General features: G+C 43.7%; 1 protein-coding gene across 2 annotated transcripts in view; it reads right to left on the reverse strand.

Moving 5' to 3' along the window:
* The window catches only part of arhgap46b (Rho GTPase activating protein 46b), a 208385-nt gene that overhangs the window by 155788 nt on the left and 36504 nt on the right, over positions 1 to 16093 (reverse strand). Inside the window, exon 2 of one of the 2 annotated variants that reach the window (XM_073062089.1) lies at positions 12691 to 12827. The exons of the other annotated variant lie outside the window; for it this stretch is intronic. Within the exon in view, the coding sequence (XP_072918190.1) occupies positions 12691 to 12719 (29 nt within the window). The 5' untranslated portion in view covers positions 12720 to 12827. The remainder of the gene's footprint in view (positions 1 to 12690; positions 12828 to 16093) is intronic. 2 annotated transcript variants of the gene reach the window in all.

Below are 16093 nucleotides of genomic sequence, written 5' to 3' on the forward strand. Positions count from 1 at the left end.
GGAGGAAACCAGAGCATCTGGAGAAAGCCCACATATTCTATGGGAAGGACAACTTCGATCAATGGCAAGAGAGGGCATGCACAGAAATCCATAAACACAAAAAATCCATATCAACACATTGGAGGATCCTCAATGCTGCAGGAACTCAGCAGGTCAGGCAGCATCTATGGAAATGAATAAACTGTTGATGTTTGGGACCGAGACCATTTTTTCAGGACTGGAAAGGTAAGAGGGGAGATACCAGAATAAAAATGTGTGGCTTCCTTCCAGTGCTTCTCAGTGATACTAATTCAAGGTAACAGCCAAGCCCAAGTCAATGGCTCTAACTAGTGGAAAGAGAAAAAAGCAATGTCATTTGCTGCCTAGAGACCAAAGCATATGAACTGGGATAGGGGTTGGAAGCAAAAGTCATGCCAATTTTCTTTTAAAGATTAAAGATTCACAGATTAGCTTTGTCATATGTATATCAAAACATCATGAAATACATCGTTTGTATCAAATCAATGAGGGCCGTGCTGGGGACCGCTCACAAGTGCCGCCACATTTCCGGCATTAACGTTGCATACCCACAACACACTAACCCCAACCCATCATGCTTTGGAATGCAGGAGGAAGCCAGAGCACCTGGAGTAAACCCACACTGTCACGGGGAGAGTGTACAGGCAGCGGCAGCAATCGAACATGATCGGTGATCAGCGGTGCTGTAAAGCAACTGAACTGCTGCTGTGCTGCCCAAAGTTGCAACAAATGAATCAGCACACTTGTGACAGTTGGTATAGATTGCTTCACGGAAAACTCTACTATGCAGTGTACAAAACTGCACTCGGACAATGTACATCTACTGCAGTATACTTACCACACAGGCTTTTATAAAAGAGAAACTCACCAAATTGTTTAGCACAAGCACTTTAATGATCTGATCTGATTCATCGTGAGTAATCCCCACTTCAATGGCAAACCCCTCCATCCAGCCCTCTGCTTTCACCGTAAGGGTGAGGGTTCAAAGCTCGAGACCAGGCAGCTGCTTGTCACCCCCGTTGGGATGTTTGGCATCAAAGAGATCGAACATGCTCCAATACAGACTGTTCTCTGACAAAGGAATAAAGGCACAGCAATGGGTAGCAGTAGAAATGCCAACTTTTTTTTAAACAAGTGGCTTCTTTACTGAAACATGGGGTGGGGGGGGGGGGGGGGAAGCAGCTGTACTTGATCAGAGCACATCGCCATTTCTTCCCGTTTGAGAGCCAGTCAAGAGAATGACACACAGTTAGCACAAGCTGCAGCCTCACTGATGCTGATGAGGATCAGCACACAGGCGGCACGGTAGCAGTTTGTAAAATGCTCTGACAGCACCAGTGAACCAGGTTCAGTTCCACCGGTCTGAAAGGAGTTTGCACATTCTCCCCCTGACCTCACGGGTTCCTCCAAATATTCCAATTTCTTTCCAGATTCCAAAGATGTGTGAGTTGAGGGTTAGTAAGTTGTGGGTATGCCGTGTTGGCACTAGTACCATGTCAAGATATCAGGGGTGCCCCCACCATCTCTTTGACCTATGTTGGTTGATGATGTAAATAATGCATTTTACTGTAGGTTTCAATGTTTCCATATACATGTAATAACATAGGTGGGCTTTATTTTTATAAAATTAAGTGCAAGCACAAAAAGAAAGGAAATGCACACAGGACAAAGATTTCCTAAGTCACAAATGAGGATGGTATTCATTCCCGTGCAAAGTTTGTATTCACTGATCCTTCAGAGCACTGTTCCCTCTAAGCTGTGCAGGTACGGCCATGCAGTAACCAAAATGCTCCCGCGCACATGGACTTCGTTGCCACGCAGTTGACGAGAAAAACAAGGAAGATTTTCTTTGTTGTACAAAATTTCATTATACCTTTCAATTAATAAATAGAATAAGCATGTGAATTTTCAATATTCATAGTATGCATATGACAAAACAAAGCACTTAAAACAGCCACGCAGTTTTCAGGACATGTAAATATTTCCTGCTCAGTGCAATATTTGGTCCACGAGACAGAACACTGGTACAGAGTACAGAGAAAGCTATTCTGTAGAGAATTGCTGCCACTCTAAAATTAAATGCACACCCGAGCTTAAATATAACAATAAAACCTGCAGATATTAATTAACATAACAGATTATCAACTGGGTAAGAAATTATGTATCATGCATATTTTTGAGCCTTTCAAAAAGTGCCAATCATTTTAAAGTTTCTAGTGCTCTCTGCAAAGCGACTTTCCAGTAACAATGTAAGCAGCCGACAGCAGTTGTGAAGAGAATTGATTTGGAAAATTTAATTCTTGATGCCACGCAAGGAAAAAAGAATTGAGAATAAAACAGACCTGCCCGAGCTCCGATGCCAGGTTTTATATTGTACTTACAGCATTTTCCGACACAAGATTGCTGTGGCTAAGAAATTCTACAGAAGGAAGCTTGATCCAAAATAGTGAAGCCCTTCCTTAATTTTGTTTGTTGGCTGACTTACGTAATTCCTATTCTTGTACTTTCTTTAAACTAGAGATTTATGATTTCCCTTTGGATAACTTACTGTGCTTTGGGAATTCTTGAGTTGTCAGCCAGACAAATACTATAATCCACTTGTCCAGTTTATTCTGACAGAAGACAGAACCAAAAGCAACCAAAATTACAAGCTGTAGATCCACACGTTTTTAATGAAAGACTTGCAAAAATAAAATTCCTGCAAATCCTCAAATTTAAAGATCAATTCCAAGGAACTGATGTCCTTGAAACTGTGGAGAAATTAGTTTTAATGACCTTTTAAACCAAACCATGAAGAAGGCAAGCCTGCACCTCTGTTTCATTTGGAGTTTGAGATTTGGTGCGTCACCATCTGCTATGGAGGCTGCAATGCACAGGATTCCAAGGTGCTGCAGAGAGTTGTTAGACCCAGCCAGCTCCATTATGGGCACAATCCCCCTGCGATGGAGCCCTCATGTACTGTGCCTCAACAAGCACTAAAGACCTCCACCATCTAGGACGCGCCCGCTTCTCGTTTCTACCAGGAGCCTGAAGACCCGCACTAACGATTCAGAGACAGCTTCCTCCCTCTGTCATTCGATTTCTGAACAGTCCAGGAACACTAACTCATTATTCCTTTTTTTTTTGCTCTATTTAATCAGTAATTTATAGCAACTTTATGCCTTTGCATCATACTATTGCCCTAAAAGCACAAATTTAACATCATGCAAGACTGTGGTAGTAAACCACAGATCACTTTCTTACAACATATTCCAGAATTAAGTCCTTTGAGAAAGTAGAAATGTTGAACAGCTACCAATACTTAGTTTAATGTGGCAAAACATGCAGATTCTTCAGTTTACAGCTATTTTTGGAGGCAAAAGCAACTTGCACCAGAAGAAAATTAAGCATATTGGCAAACTGTACCTCGATCCTCAGCTCAAGCAACCAACCATCGAACTATTACCAATCTGCAATCATCCCTTCAGCTGCCTCTCACTTTCCCAGCCCTGCCTTGCTCCTTGCCGACAAGTGGGAGAGTCTAGGACTATAAGGCATTGTCTCAGAATAGGACGTTTCTTTAGAACAGAGGTGAGGAGGAATTTCTTTAGCCAGAGGGTGTCAAATCTGTGGAAATCATTGCCACAGATGTCCATGGAGGCACAAAGACTGTTTGGGTATGTTTCATGCAGAGATTGATAGGTTCTTGGTTAGTAAGGGGCGTTAAACGTTACAGGTAGAATGCAGGAGAATGGGTTTGAGGAGGATAGTAAATCAGCCACAAGCAAATGGCGAAGCAGAAATGATGACTGAATGGCCTAACTCTGCTCCTACATCTTATGGTCTAAATCAACCACAATACTGGCTTCCTATTTCACTCTTCCCACTGCTGAATGTCCTTTCTGGCCAGATCCTAGATAACCTTCAATGATTCTCTCCAATAATTATGAGGATACATTTCCACAGATAAACTCCTCACTCGTTCTGGTGATGTCTCAAGACGCAAGGGTGCTGCTATCTCAGTGAGATCAGTCAAGATCTGTTCCAAAGGTTCCTTCGTTGCCACAGCTCAGCTCCTTTTTCAGTTGATCTGGGAGATGAACATTGTGTCCTGCAAATACACTGATAATCAACAGTGCTGCTGATGGTCTAATGCTCAGAGTTTATGACACTCAAACTCAGCAAACAGAACTCAAATTTAATCACTTGTCTGCCCCAACATTGCTGAATTCAGATGAAATTACGCTGCTCTGTAACGTCCAGTGAGCGGCAGTTCTGTGGGCAGAAACGCCTTGTAAATGAGAAAGGTGTGAAAAGAATGGCCAGTGGTTCAAGCTGAAGGAAAAACAAACCAGTGATAATGACTTTCCTGATAAACTTCCAATGATTATTACAAGGAAATGCAGGTACATAGATCTGACGTGGATACAGTCTGATTTGATCTCAGTCCACCCACAAACAGCTCATCAACATATGCTCCAGACTCAAAAGAGACTTGTTCAACAGAGAACTGTTCTGACTGAGGGAACTGTTTCCAGTATGAACAGTCAATCCTTAGAATGAAGGACATGTCCCTGCCTATCTGGATATGATTTGAAAAATACCACATTCTCTGTGGTTTTATCCATTGTGTTTCTGATGTACTGCTTGAGGGGAATTACTCAAACACATCGACCTTCCAAAATAATGTAATTTGTACATGACATTCATAACTAAACAAGGCAGCAGCATCCATCATTAAGGACCTACACTACCTCAGACATGCCCCCTTCTCGTTACTACCATCAGGGAGGAGGTACCGGAGCCTAAGGACTCTCACTCAGCATTTTAGGAACAGGTTCTTCGCTTCCACCATCAGATTTCTGATTGGTGCATGAACCCATGAACACTGTTTTGCTCTCTTTTTGCACTATTCATTTTTTATATATTTTTTATTGTAACTGAATAATTTTTATGCACTGTACTGTACTGCTGCCACAAAGCAACTAAACTCATGACACATGTCAGCGATAATAAACCTGATTCTGAAGCACAAATTCCTTGAATGCAAGTGTGTATTTCCTTAATTCTTACAGAGATGCTGATAGAATTTACCAAGGATGATGAAAGCAAATGCTTTTGAAAAGTTTTGACAAAAACAAATTGATTTGTTATGCTGAGACAAGAGGTGCGTTGCCTCATAATTACAGTCTGCTTCTTACTTACTAAATTCTTTCCCATTTTCACTATTGCCCCTCTATAATATACTGGAAATACTGAAGAAATCAGTGACCCCAGCCTCCTATACAACATTATCAGAGTTATTGCATACTCTGCAGAACCATCAGTCTCCCCAGCTGCTACATTCACTCAAGGTACATCCTCAACTTCCATAAAATAGGTCCACCAACATTCCTGCCGCTGTCGCCCATCCACTTCAAGTTTCGGGGCGTGTTGTGTGTTCAGAGATGCTCTCCTGTTGTAATGCCTGGTCACTTGATTTACCATCATCCTTCTGTCAGCTGAACCACTCTGACCATTTTCCTCTGACCTCTCTCACTAACAAGGCATTTTTGCCCACTAAACTGCCGCTAACTGGATTTTTTTTTGTTTTTCCACACGATTCTCTACAAACTCTTGTGTGTGGAAATCCCAGGAGATCAGCCGTTTCTGATACTCAAAAATCATTGGAAGTTTATCAGGAAAGTCATTCTACTAGTTTGTTCTCCCTTGCCATCAGAGATGCTCTGGTGTACATCACTGTTGTAACGCGCAGTTATTTGAATTCGTGTCAGCTTGAACCAGTTTGGCCATTCCTCTCAGACCTCTTAACAAGACATTTTCACCCACAGAACTGTCACTCACGTGAGCTCACAGGGAAGCCCAAATCTATTTAAATTTATGCCTAATTAAGTATAATCCAAGAACAATGTAAAACAACAGTGAATAAATTAATTGAATGCAGACCTTGAAAGACAAATGGGGAAAAAAACAAAATTGGCTCTCATGGAGCACAAACACCAGCACTGAGCTGTCGGACAGGATGTCATGTTTTTCTGAGACAAATACCACAAAGGATGCAATGATATGCTGGTTAAAATAATCAACAGACAATGAGTAAAAGCTGTGCTGGTCCCTGCAGGTTGTCCAGACCTTGCCATTCTACAACAGAGGGCTGCAGGATTTATTATTCAAGCCCAGCCAACCTGACCCACAATGGAGCTCACATACTTGTATCCCATTCAATACCTAACCAGTTCCATAGGCAGTTGCAAAAGCAGCAAGGATTTCAAACCTGAGGGATGAACACCGATTTCTCCAATTTCTGAAAATTTCTCACTCGTCTCGCTTCTCTCCTATTCTGGCTCCCCTCACATCCCCTTCTCTCCTCATCTGCTTATCACCTCCCTCTGGTGCCCCTCCTTCCCTTTCTCCTATGCTCAACTCTGCTCATATCAGACTCCTTTTTCTTCAGCCCTTTACTTCTCACTTCATTTCCCACCCACTTACATTCCCCTTCACCTGGCTTCACCCATCTCCTTCCAGCTTGTTTTCCTTCCTTCACCTCAAACTTCTTATTCTAGGTTCTTCCCCCTTTCTTTCCAGTCCTGATGAAAGGTCTCAACCCGAAACATCGACTGTTTACTCTTTTCCATAGATGCTGCCAGGCCTGCTGAGTTCCTCCCACTTTGTGTATCTTACCTTGACTTCCAGCATCTGCAGATTTTTTTCATATTTACCAGTTTATTCATTCATTATGTGCTGTGCTGTGTGATGTGGGTGATCATGGTCTTTCCATGGGCTCTGTCGTGGGCAAAGTACTGGAGAGTTTAACATCGGTAGCTGAGCGAAGGGCGCTGAGTAGGCTACGGTCAATTATGGAAAACTCTGAACATCCTCTACATAGCACCATCCAGAGACAGAGAAGCAGTTTCAGCGACAGGTTACTATCGATGCAATGCTCCTCAGACAGGATGAAGAGGTCAATACTCCCCAATACCATTCGGCTTTACAATTCTACCGCCAGGACTTAAGAACTTTTTAAAAGCTATTATTAATGCTTTTTGAGATAGTGATTTAGATGCATATCATATTTTTTACTGAGTTAAGTATTGTATGTTATTAGTTTTGCTACAACAAGTGTATGGGACATTGGAAAAAAAGTTGAATTTCCCCATGGGGATGAATAAAGTATCTATCTATCTATCTATCTATGACCATGATTGTTATTGGCAAATTTTTCTACACAAGTGGTTTGCCATTGGCTTCTTCTGGTCAGTGTCTTTACAAGATGGGTGACCCCAGCCATTATCAGAGATTCAGAGATTGTCTGCCTGGCGTCAGTAGCCGCATAACCAGGACTTGTGATATGCACCAGGACTTGTGATATGCCGCATAACCAGGACTTGTGATATGAATCCATCACCTGCTCCCGTGGATTCATGTGACCCTGATCAGGGCAGTGGGGGGGGGGGGGGAAGAGGGGGAGGTCTAAGCAGTTGCTACCGCTTGCCCTGGGGTGACCTACAAGCTAACATAGCAAAGAAGCCGCTTACACCTCCTTTGCTAGAGATGTATCTCCATCCCGCCACCGAAATTTACCAGTAACTATTCCCATTTATACCATTTGGTCCATATACTTCTCTGCCTTGGAGATTCAATGACTGATCTGGATACTTGTAAGCGAACCTGCCTTCACTTCATCAGGCAGCATGTTCCTGATTCCAGTGTAGCAGGGGTTCCCAACCTTTACCATAAACCAGATCTCTTCAGAACCTCCTACCTTGCACATTTCTGCCCTCTTGCTTTAGACACACCCAACGATGGTCTTACTATTCACCTCTAGCATCTCCTGGGCTTTTGATCAGCTGGGTCAACAAAGCTATCAGCTGTTGTAGCTTGAGGACCACTTTGTACTTTCTGAATCGTCAGTGTTTTAGAATTGGCGGAATATCTCACTTGCTTGGACATGACCTCATTGCAAAGCCAATTCATGAGATGGACATTCCCTGCAGGACTATGCTTTTCTCCACCTTTCTCTTGCCATTGCTCAAAGTTCAAAGTAAATTTATTCTCAAAGTATATATATGTCACCCGACACACCGCTGAGATTTTTTTTGTGGGCATACTCTTATAAATCCACAGAGTAATAACCATAACAGATCAATAAAAGACCACACCAACCTGAGCATTCAATCTGTGTGCAAAAGACAACAAACTGTACAAATACAAAAAGGAAATAATAATAATAAATAAGCAGTAAATATTGAGAACATGAGATGAAGAGCCCTTGGCAGTGAGTCCACAGATTGTGAGAACATTTCAATGATGGACATATGAGTGAAGTTATCCTCTTTGGTTCAAGACCCTGAGGTTTGAGGGGAGGTGACTGTTCTTGAACCTGGTAGTGAGAGTCCTGAGACTCCTGTACCTTCTTCCTGAGGGCAGTAGCAAGAAGAGAGCACGTCCCTGGTGATGGGTGGCCCCTGATGATTGATGATGCTTTCCTGTGACCATGTTTCATGCAGAAGTGCTCAACGGTGGGGAGGGCATTACCCATTATGAAACAGGCTGTATCCCCTACATTTTGTAGAATTTTTTTGTTCAAGGTTATTGGTGTTTCCACACCAGACTGAGTTTTTGAGCCAGGCTCAAGTTTTTCTTGTGCATTTACCCAAAAACAGTAAACCGGAAGATAGTTTAAAACTATCCTTTGTGCACAAAGAACATGGAGACGAGAACCTAATGAGAATTTGAGACTGGGTTCATCAGTGGGTTAACATAATATCCCTTCATGTATTAGGCAAGAGATCAAATCCAACCCGGAGGCTGAAGAAAGCTGGATTATGAAGGACTCACAATTTTCTGTAGATGCACAGTTGAGAACATCCTAACAATTTACATCACTGTGTGGTATGGAAACAGCACTCCGATGGACAGGAGGGCTCTACAACGGGCAGTTAAAACTGCTCAACATATTATCAGCCTATCCGCCATCAAGGGCACATATACAGAAAGGCACTGAAAAAAGGCAGAAATTTCATGAAGGATCCTATCCACCCTGCTCATACAACTTCCAAATTGCCAAGACACAGACTTAGCTCATCCCTAAAATTGTAAGCAATAATTTTTTTTAAGTATCTTTTCAAAGAATTAATTTACATGAATGAGCTTTTTTTAAACATTCTCTCCCACCAGGATTCCTCTTGTGATTCAGATTAAGTCACAATCGTTTTCAGTCACCTGCAAGAAATTGCTGTACCGAGGAGTTAACAGGCATGGACTACCACATACATTTAAAAACTGATACTAACAGATGAGTAATAAGCTACTGACGTTATTATATACAGCTTCCAGTGAGTAATTCCAGCACCTTGGGCTGTCAGCTTACTCGCCATCAAGGACAATATACAGAAAAGAGTCGGAAAAATGCCAGTAACGTCATGAAGGATCACACACACCCTGCTCATGGACTTTGTCCTCCTCTCAGGCACAATATGGAGGAAAACGCAATAATTTGGGGTTGAAACTGTACTGACCCATACTGTACTTTAAAACAGAATTAATATGATTGCCTTAAAAATGTGTGAGATGATTGGAAAATTGGATTTGGCTGCTCTTCAGTCTAAAAGTACCCCTGCAAATGTGAACCAAATAAAACTATAAGACAAGAGCAGAATTAGGCCAATCGGCTCAACAAGTCTGCTCCACCATTCCATCGATAGCTGATTTATTACCCCTCTCAACCCCATTCTCCAGCCTTCTCCCCCAAACCTTCGACATCCTGGTTAATCAAGAACCTATCAACCTCTGCCTTAAATATACACAATGATTTGGCTTTCACAGCTGTCTGCGGCAATGAATTCCACAGATGCACCACCATCTGGCAAAAGAAATTCCTCGTCCCTCTTCTAAATGGATGTCCTTCTATTCTGAGTCTGTGCCCTCTGGCCGTAGACACCCCCACATCCTCTCCATATCCACTCTATCTAGGCCATACCACTGGATTTGAAAGTGGAGTCGAGGGGACAAAATGTGACAGGCGAACACTGGAGGGAGCATTAAACAAAAGAGGAAGAAAAATGCCTTTTGAATCTTAAGCACAGCCAAACCTCACCCATGACGATTCAGGAAGGAAGGAGACTGAAGTAGCAAAAAGTGAAATCCGACAGGGGAATCTATTCAGCTCATTACAAAGAATACACAAAGCTCTGGTCCACTGATTCATCCTACTTGGCCCAGAATCTCCTCCCCTTCTGCTGGAGCAGGACTTTTAAGATATTAAGATTAATAAGATAAGCAAATCTTAAACAAGAGATTCTGCAGATGCTGGAAATTCAAAGCAACAAACCCAAAATGCTGGAGGAACTCGGCAGGTCAGGCAGCATCCATGGAGTGGAATAAATAGTTGACTTATCAGGCCTTGGCCCGAGACATCTATAATTCATTCCTCAAACAGATGCTGCCTGACCTTCTGAGTTGCTCCAGTGTTTTGGTTTTTTTAAAGATTAGCTTCATGTACTGTGTGTAACAAATCAAAAAGGACTGAACTGGGCGCTAACAACACACTAACCCTAACCCAAACATCTTTGGAATGTAGGATGAAACAACAGCACCCGGAGGAAACCCTCGCGTACAACTCCTTACAGGCAGTGGCTGGAATCGAGTCCCAGCCTAACAGCCGACACTGTAAAACAATAGTCCTGATCACTATGCTACCATGCTACCTTACTGAGGACCAAAACACGAAAGAAGGACATCTTCCCTCCTTGTAAATATGAGCAGATGGAGTTAAGTAATTGATGCGTAGATGTACGCCTATTCCATTAAGCCAGGGTTTCCCAAACTGGAGCCATAGACCACTTGCTTCATAGTATTGGTCAATGGCATGAAAAAGGTTTGGAACCCCGGCTCCTTTCTGGTTTAGTTTGATGCAGTAACATCAGAAGCATTTGGGTGCAGGATAGAGATTCAGGCAACTGTATGTACAATGCAGACTGATTACTGAGGTTACACATTCATGAGTCCATCTACAGTACAGCTGTCTAGGCAGCTCCAATTACAGGCAGCACAAAAGCATCCATTTCACACAGCTGTCAGCACAGTAAAATATGGCTTGATTAAATTCAAACAACGTGGTCACTATCACAGTCACTGTGTGGAAAAGATCGGTGCCACATTCCCTGAAATAGATAGAGAATTGCATTTCTCCTCTCTCTCATGCTGTGTTTTTTTCCCCCGTGAAATAACTTTGCCTCACCCATTTCTCATGATGGGTGTATTTGGTGGACTGCTCAACAATGAGGGCTGTACCGTCCTGCATTGTACTTTCCAGCAGAGGGATTGGGGCTTGACTGGAAGCAATAAATCAGGCAAACTCCACACCTCACTAACCATCACCACCTGCTCCCTCTAATCGGCGTGGCCGCACTCTAACTGAAATGCTGCCTTGCACATAGCCTTTGTTGCCACACAGCTCGGAAAAGGTTACAAAACATGAACATTTTTCTTTGTTGTACTGTATTTCATTATACCCTTCCACTAATAAATAAAAGCAATAGTATGTGATTTTTCAATTTTCATCCTAGATATTCATCAAACGGAAATTGCGAAAAAAAAATTTAAAGTGCAGCGCAGTTTTCAGACCGTGTGAAGATTTCCTGCTCAGAGCAATCGTTCATCTGCGCAGCTGTAAAAACACATTAGAGGGACTGCTGCCAATCAGCCATTTCGATGTTACTTAGAAAGACAAACTTCAGTCACTTCTGCGGCCAGCTTGAGACCAACCCATTCCCCAAACCTGTGGAGCAAGCCTTTAAGTGTCGGCTGGAGAAACTCAGCAGATCAAGCAGCTTGCGTGTTTGTGCTAAGCCATTCACCCCTACCGGGGCATAGGTCGTCAACAGTACTGCAGCTCGCTTGAGTCCTCTGTCCAGGGCCAGTCCTTCAGGTGTAGCCCATCTTCTTGGTGTATCCTTCCTCTCCTAGGGATGAGGTCTTTGGAGCTTCTGTTGGTGTTTCTGTAGCTCTGGGTTTTTATGGGATGGGCTTGCTAGCCCCATATCCAACCCTCTTCCTCTTGCAGCCGGGCTTGGGACCATCCACGACAAAACTTCAGTGTTGTTCACCTCAACTCAAGTACATGTGTCCTCTGGAGAGAAACCTGAACCCATAGCCTCATAACCAGAGAAGAAAGCAGTACCCGGTGAGCCATGGAGCTCCCTGAACCTCAGATCAACTGACATTTATAGAGGTGGTGGGGGATGTGGTCGCAAAGTGCTTAATGCACGAGCCAGAAAATGAGTTGAGCAAAAATTTAATTTAGAGATTTTATGCGGTAATAGCCTCTCCCAGCCCAATGAGCCCGTGCCATCCAATCGCACCCAGTTGACCAATTAACCTATTATCTCTTACTTCTTTGAAAAGAGAGAGGAAACTGGAGCACCCAGAGGGAACTGACATGGTCACGGGGAGAACGTACTAACTCCTTACGGACAATGGCGGTGGAATCACTCATGCTGTAATAACGCAACACTAACTGCCATGCTATCGGGCTTACGGCAATAAACCAGATCAGTGAGGCAACTTGCAGTTGAGATCACTTAGGAAGGATGAAGTCGGGGTAGACCACCCAACCAGTCCCTCACTCCTGTCTGCCAGTCATTAACGCCACAGATTGGCCTTTCATCCCCATTGCTATTTTCCTGTACTCACCCAGGTACCTCGTTTCTCTCTGTATCCATCTATGTCACCGTTCAACAACCGTGCCTACGTGTAGAGATTTAAACTACAGCAGATGCTGGAATCTGGGGCGACACTCTACTGGAGGAACGCATGAGGTCAAGCGGCAACTAAGGGAGGAAAGGAATTGCAGGTGTTTTTGCAGTCAATGACCCCAAACATTGAGTTACCCCCCACCCCCTCCCACCCAGTTAACTCCACCATGGATGGCCCCAAGTGAGAAGAACACTGAACTGAAGCTGCGATCTACCTGTCAAACCAATGCAGCCTGAAGATGGAGGACACCCTGCGAGGTGGAGATGAAAAGCAAAGAGTGCAAACATCCAGCAGCCTCTGGCAGGATGTCTAGCTCTTAGAGCATAGAAATCTACAGCATACGGTATTACAAGCCCTTTGGCCCACAATGTTGTGCCGACCATGTAGCCTACTCTAGAAACTGACTAGAATTATCCTACCACAAAGCCCTCTATTTTTCTAAGCTCCATGTACTTACCTAGAAGTCTCTTAAAAGACCCTATTGTATCAGCCTCTACCACCGTCGCTGTTAGTGCATTCCACGCACCCACCGTTGTCTGTGAAAAACTTATCCGATATCCCCCTTGCACCTACTTCCAAGCACCTTACAACTATGCCCCTTGTGTTAGCCATTTCAGCCCTGACAAAAAGCCTCTGACTATCCACACAATCGATGCCTCTCATCATCTTGTACACCTCTATCAGGTCACCTCTCATCCTCCGTCACTCCAAAGAGAAAAGGCCAAGTTCACTCAACCTAGTCTCATAAAGCATGCTCTCCAAAGCTGGCAAAATCCTTGTGAATCTTCTCTGCACTCTCTCCATAGCATCCACATCCTTACTGTAGTGATCTGACCAGAACTGCACACAGTACTCCAAGTGAGGTCCAACTAAATTCTTTAATAGCTGTAACATTATCTCACAGCTCTTGAACTCAAACTTTTGAACCTATGTCTTTGTTCCAATGCTGTACTCTGTACTGTCTCTAACACTTCAACCTACATTGTTATTGTTTTACCTTGTACTACCTCAATACACTGTAATTAATTGGATCTAAAGCAGGGGTTCCCAACCTGCAGTCCATGGATCCCTGGCAGAAAAAAGGTTGGGAGCTCCTGATAAATATGAACAGTAGACAAGTGTTCCCACTGTATCTCGATAAATGTTACAGTAATAAACCAATTTACCTCAACTGCTCTCCTGAAATGTACTTTATGAGAGTTTGATGAAGGAACTAATACTCACATTTCAGACACATTCAGATGAAAACCCGTTTCAAGTTCAGAAAGTTCTAAAGAGTAAACTTATTTTAACCAGGATTTGGCCCAAAATGTTGCCAGCTCCTTCGCCTAGTCTCTAGTTTGGACTACTTCCCCTCTCCCCACCACCTTATTCTGGCTTCTTCCCCCTTCCTTGCCAGTCTTGAAGAAGGCTCTCAGCCAGAAATGTCAACTGTTTATTCCCCTCCATAGATGCTGCCTGACCTGCTGAGTTCCTCCAGCACCTTATGTGTGTTGCTTAAGATATCCAGCATATGCAGAATCTCTCATGTTTATGCTGTACCAAGTTCTTCCTTCCTGTGGGACTTCTTGCTCATTGCAATGAGGCACCGATCAAAAGCCATTGCCAAGGGATAAAGACACTTGCAAATTTCAATCAACAGCAATTCTTGTTCAAACCTACCAACTTGGCAGCTGCTGTGAAGTCAGACTGTCACTGTCAGCACACAGCCATTACCCAAACCAGTAAGCAAGATGGGGCTCGTTTCTCTCAAAAACAGGCAACAGAGACCTCACAGAGCTCTTTAAAACCATAAAGGTAGTCCTGGAGGCAGGGGGTAGAATATTTTTTAAAAGACCTGAAACGTTGAATGTTGCCTGGACTTTTCAGTTCCTCCAGCATTTTGTGTGCATTGCTCCAGATTTCCAGCATTTGCAGAATCTCTTGTGTGTATGTATGTACAGTATTATTAATATAGTCTCTAGTTTTGGCCTGTAGCCAAATAACCTTCTAAATTTCACAGTTGTACGGTACAGAGCATTCTGACCGCTTAAATCACAGCCTTGCACAGAATCACAAGAGGCAACAAAAGGTTGCAGACTCAACCAGCTCCATCCCAGGCACGACACTCACCAACATCCAGGACATTTCAGACCTGGTGTTACTTTAATTTAATTTTCTAATCTAAGTTTGATACACAGTTTTCGATTAGGGCACATGGATAACAGACCAGCTATCTACCATCGCCAGATACTACTACAATACAGAGATCACCCAAAAACAAACCTTCACAAAGATCTGCTGGCTGAATTACACGACCTCGGCTTGCTGAGGGTAACGGGCCTACATTCCTCGGACTTGCCTGATGCTGGGAGCCGGAGACAGAGACGTCGTAAGAGATGTGCGAGGAAGCGGAAGCAAGGTAAGCGGGCAGGGGTCCGTACCAGGCAAAAAGCGAACCCTAACTGGCCGGCTCTCCCGTCCATTCTGCTTTCCAATGTCCGCTCCCTAGACAATAAACTACATCCGACTCCAATGAAGTACTCGGCGGGAGTACAGAGTTTGCTCTGCATATGTCTTCACAAAGACATGACAGACTGATGGAATTTCGGACGCTGCCATTCAGCTGGACAGGCTCACCTTGTTTCGTGTGGACAGGGATATACCTCTCTCCGGTAAGACTTGCAGTGGTGGTGTGTGTATTTACATCAATACGGAATGGTGTAAGAACTCTGTGCTAGTTTCCAGACACTGCTCATTGCTAGTGGAGTTTGTGGCTGTTAGAAGCAGACCATTTTATTTGCCACGGGAATTCACCTCTGTCCTTATATTCGGTGTCTACATTTCCCCCCAGCGTTAATGCCAAGGAGGCACTCTGTAAACTGTACGGGGCTATTAGCCAACTGCAGAACGCATACCTTGATGGACTGTTTATTGTCGCCGGTGATTTTAATCACCTGAATCTTAAGTCAGTACTCCCCAAATTCCATCAGTATGTGGATTTTGCAACAAGGGGGGAGAACGCGTTGGACCTTGCTTATACAAATATCCCCGACGCGTACCGGACAGAGCCCTGCTCCCACCTCAGTTACTCAGACCACATCTCTGTTATGCTAATCCCAGCATACAGACCGCTTGTCAGGCGCTTCAGACCAGTTCAGAAGCAGGTGAAAACCTGGCCAGCAGGAGCCATCTGGGCTTCAAGACTGCTTTGAGAACACTGACTGGCACATGTTCAGGGAGGCTGCAACTGATGGCGACTCTACCAACTTAGAGGAGTACACAGCATCAGTGAGCAGCTACATCAGCAAGTGCATTGATGATGTTACTCTGTCCAAGACGTGCCAACCAGAAGCCATGG

The sequence above is a fragment of the Hemitrygon akajei genome, chromosome 11, assembly GCF_048418815.1.
Source record: "Hemitrygon akajei chromosome 11, sHemAka1.3, whole genome shotgun sequence".
NCBI classification, from domain to species: domain Eukaryota; kingdom Metazoa; phylum Chordata; class Chondrichthyes; order Myliobatiformes; family Dasyatidae; genus Hemitrygon; species Hemitrygon akajei.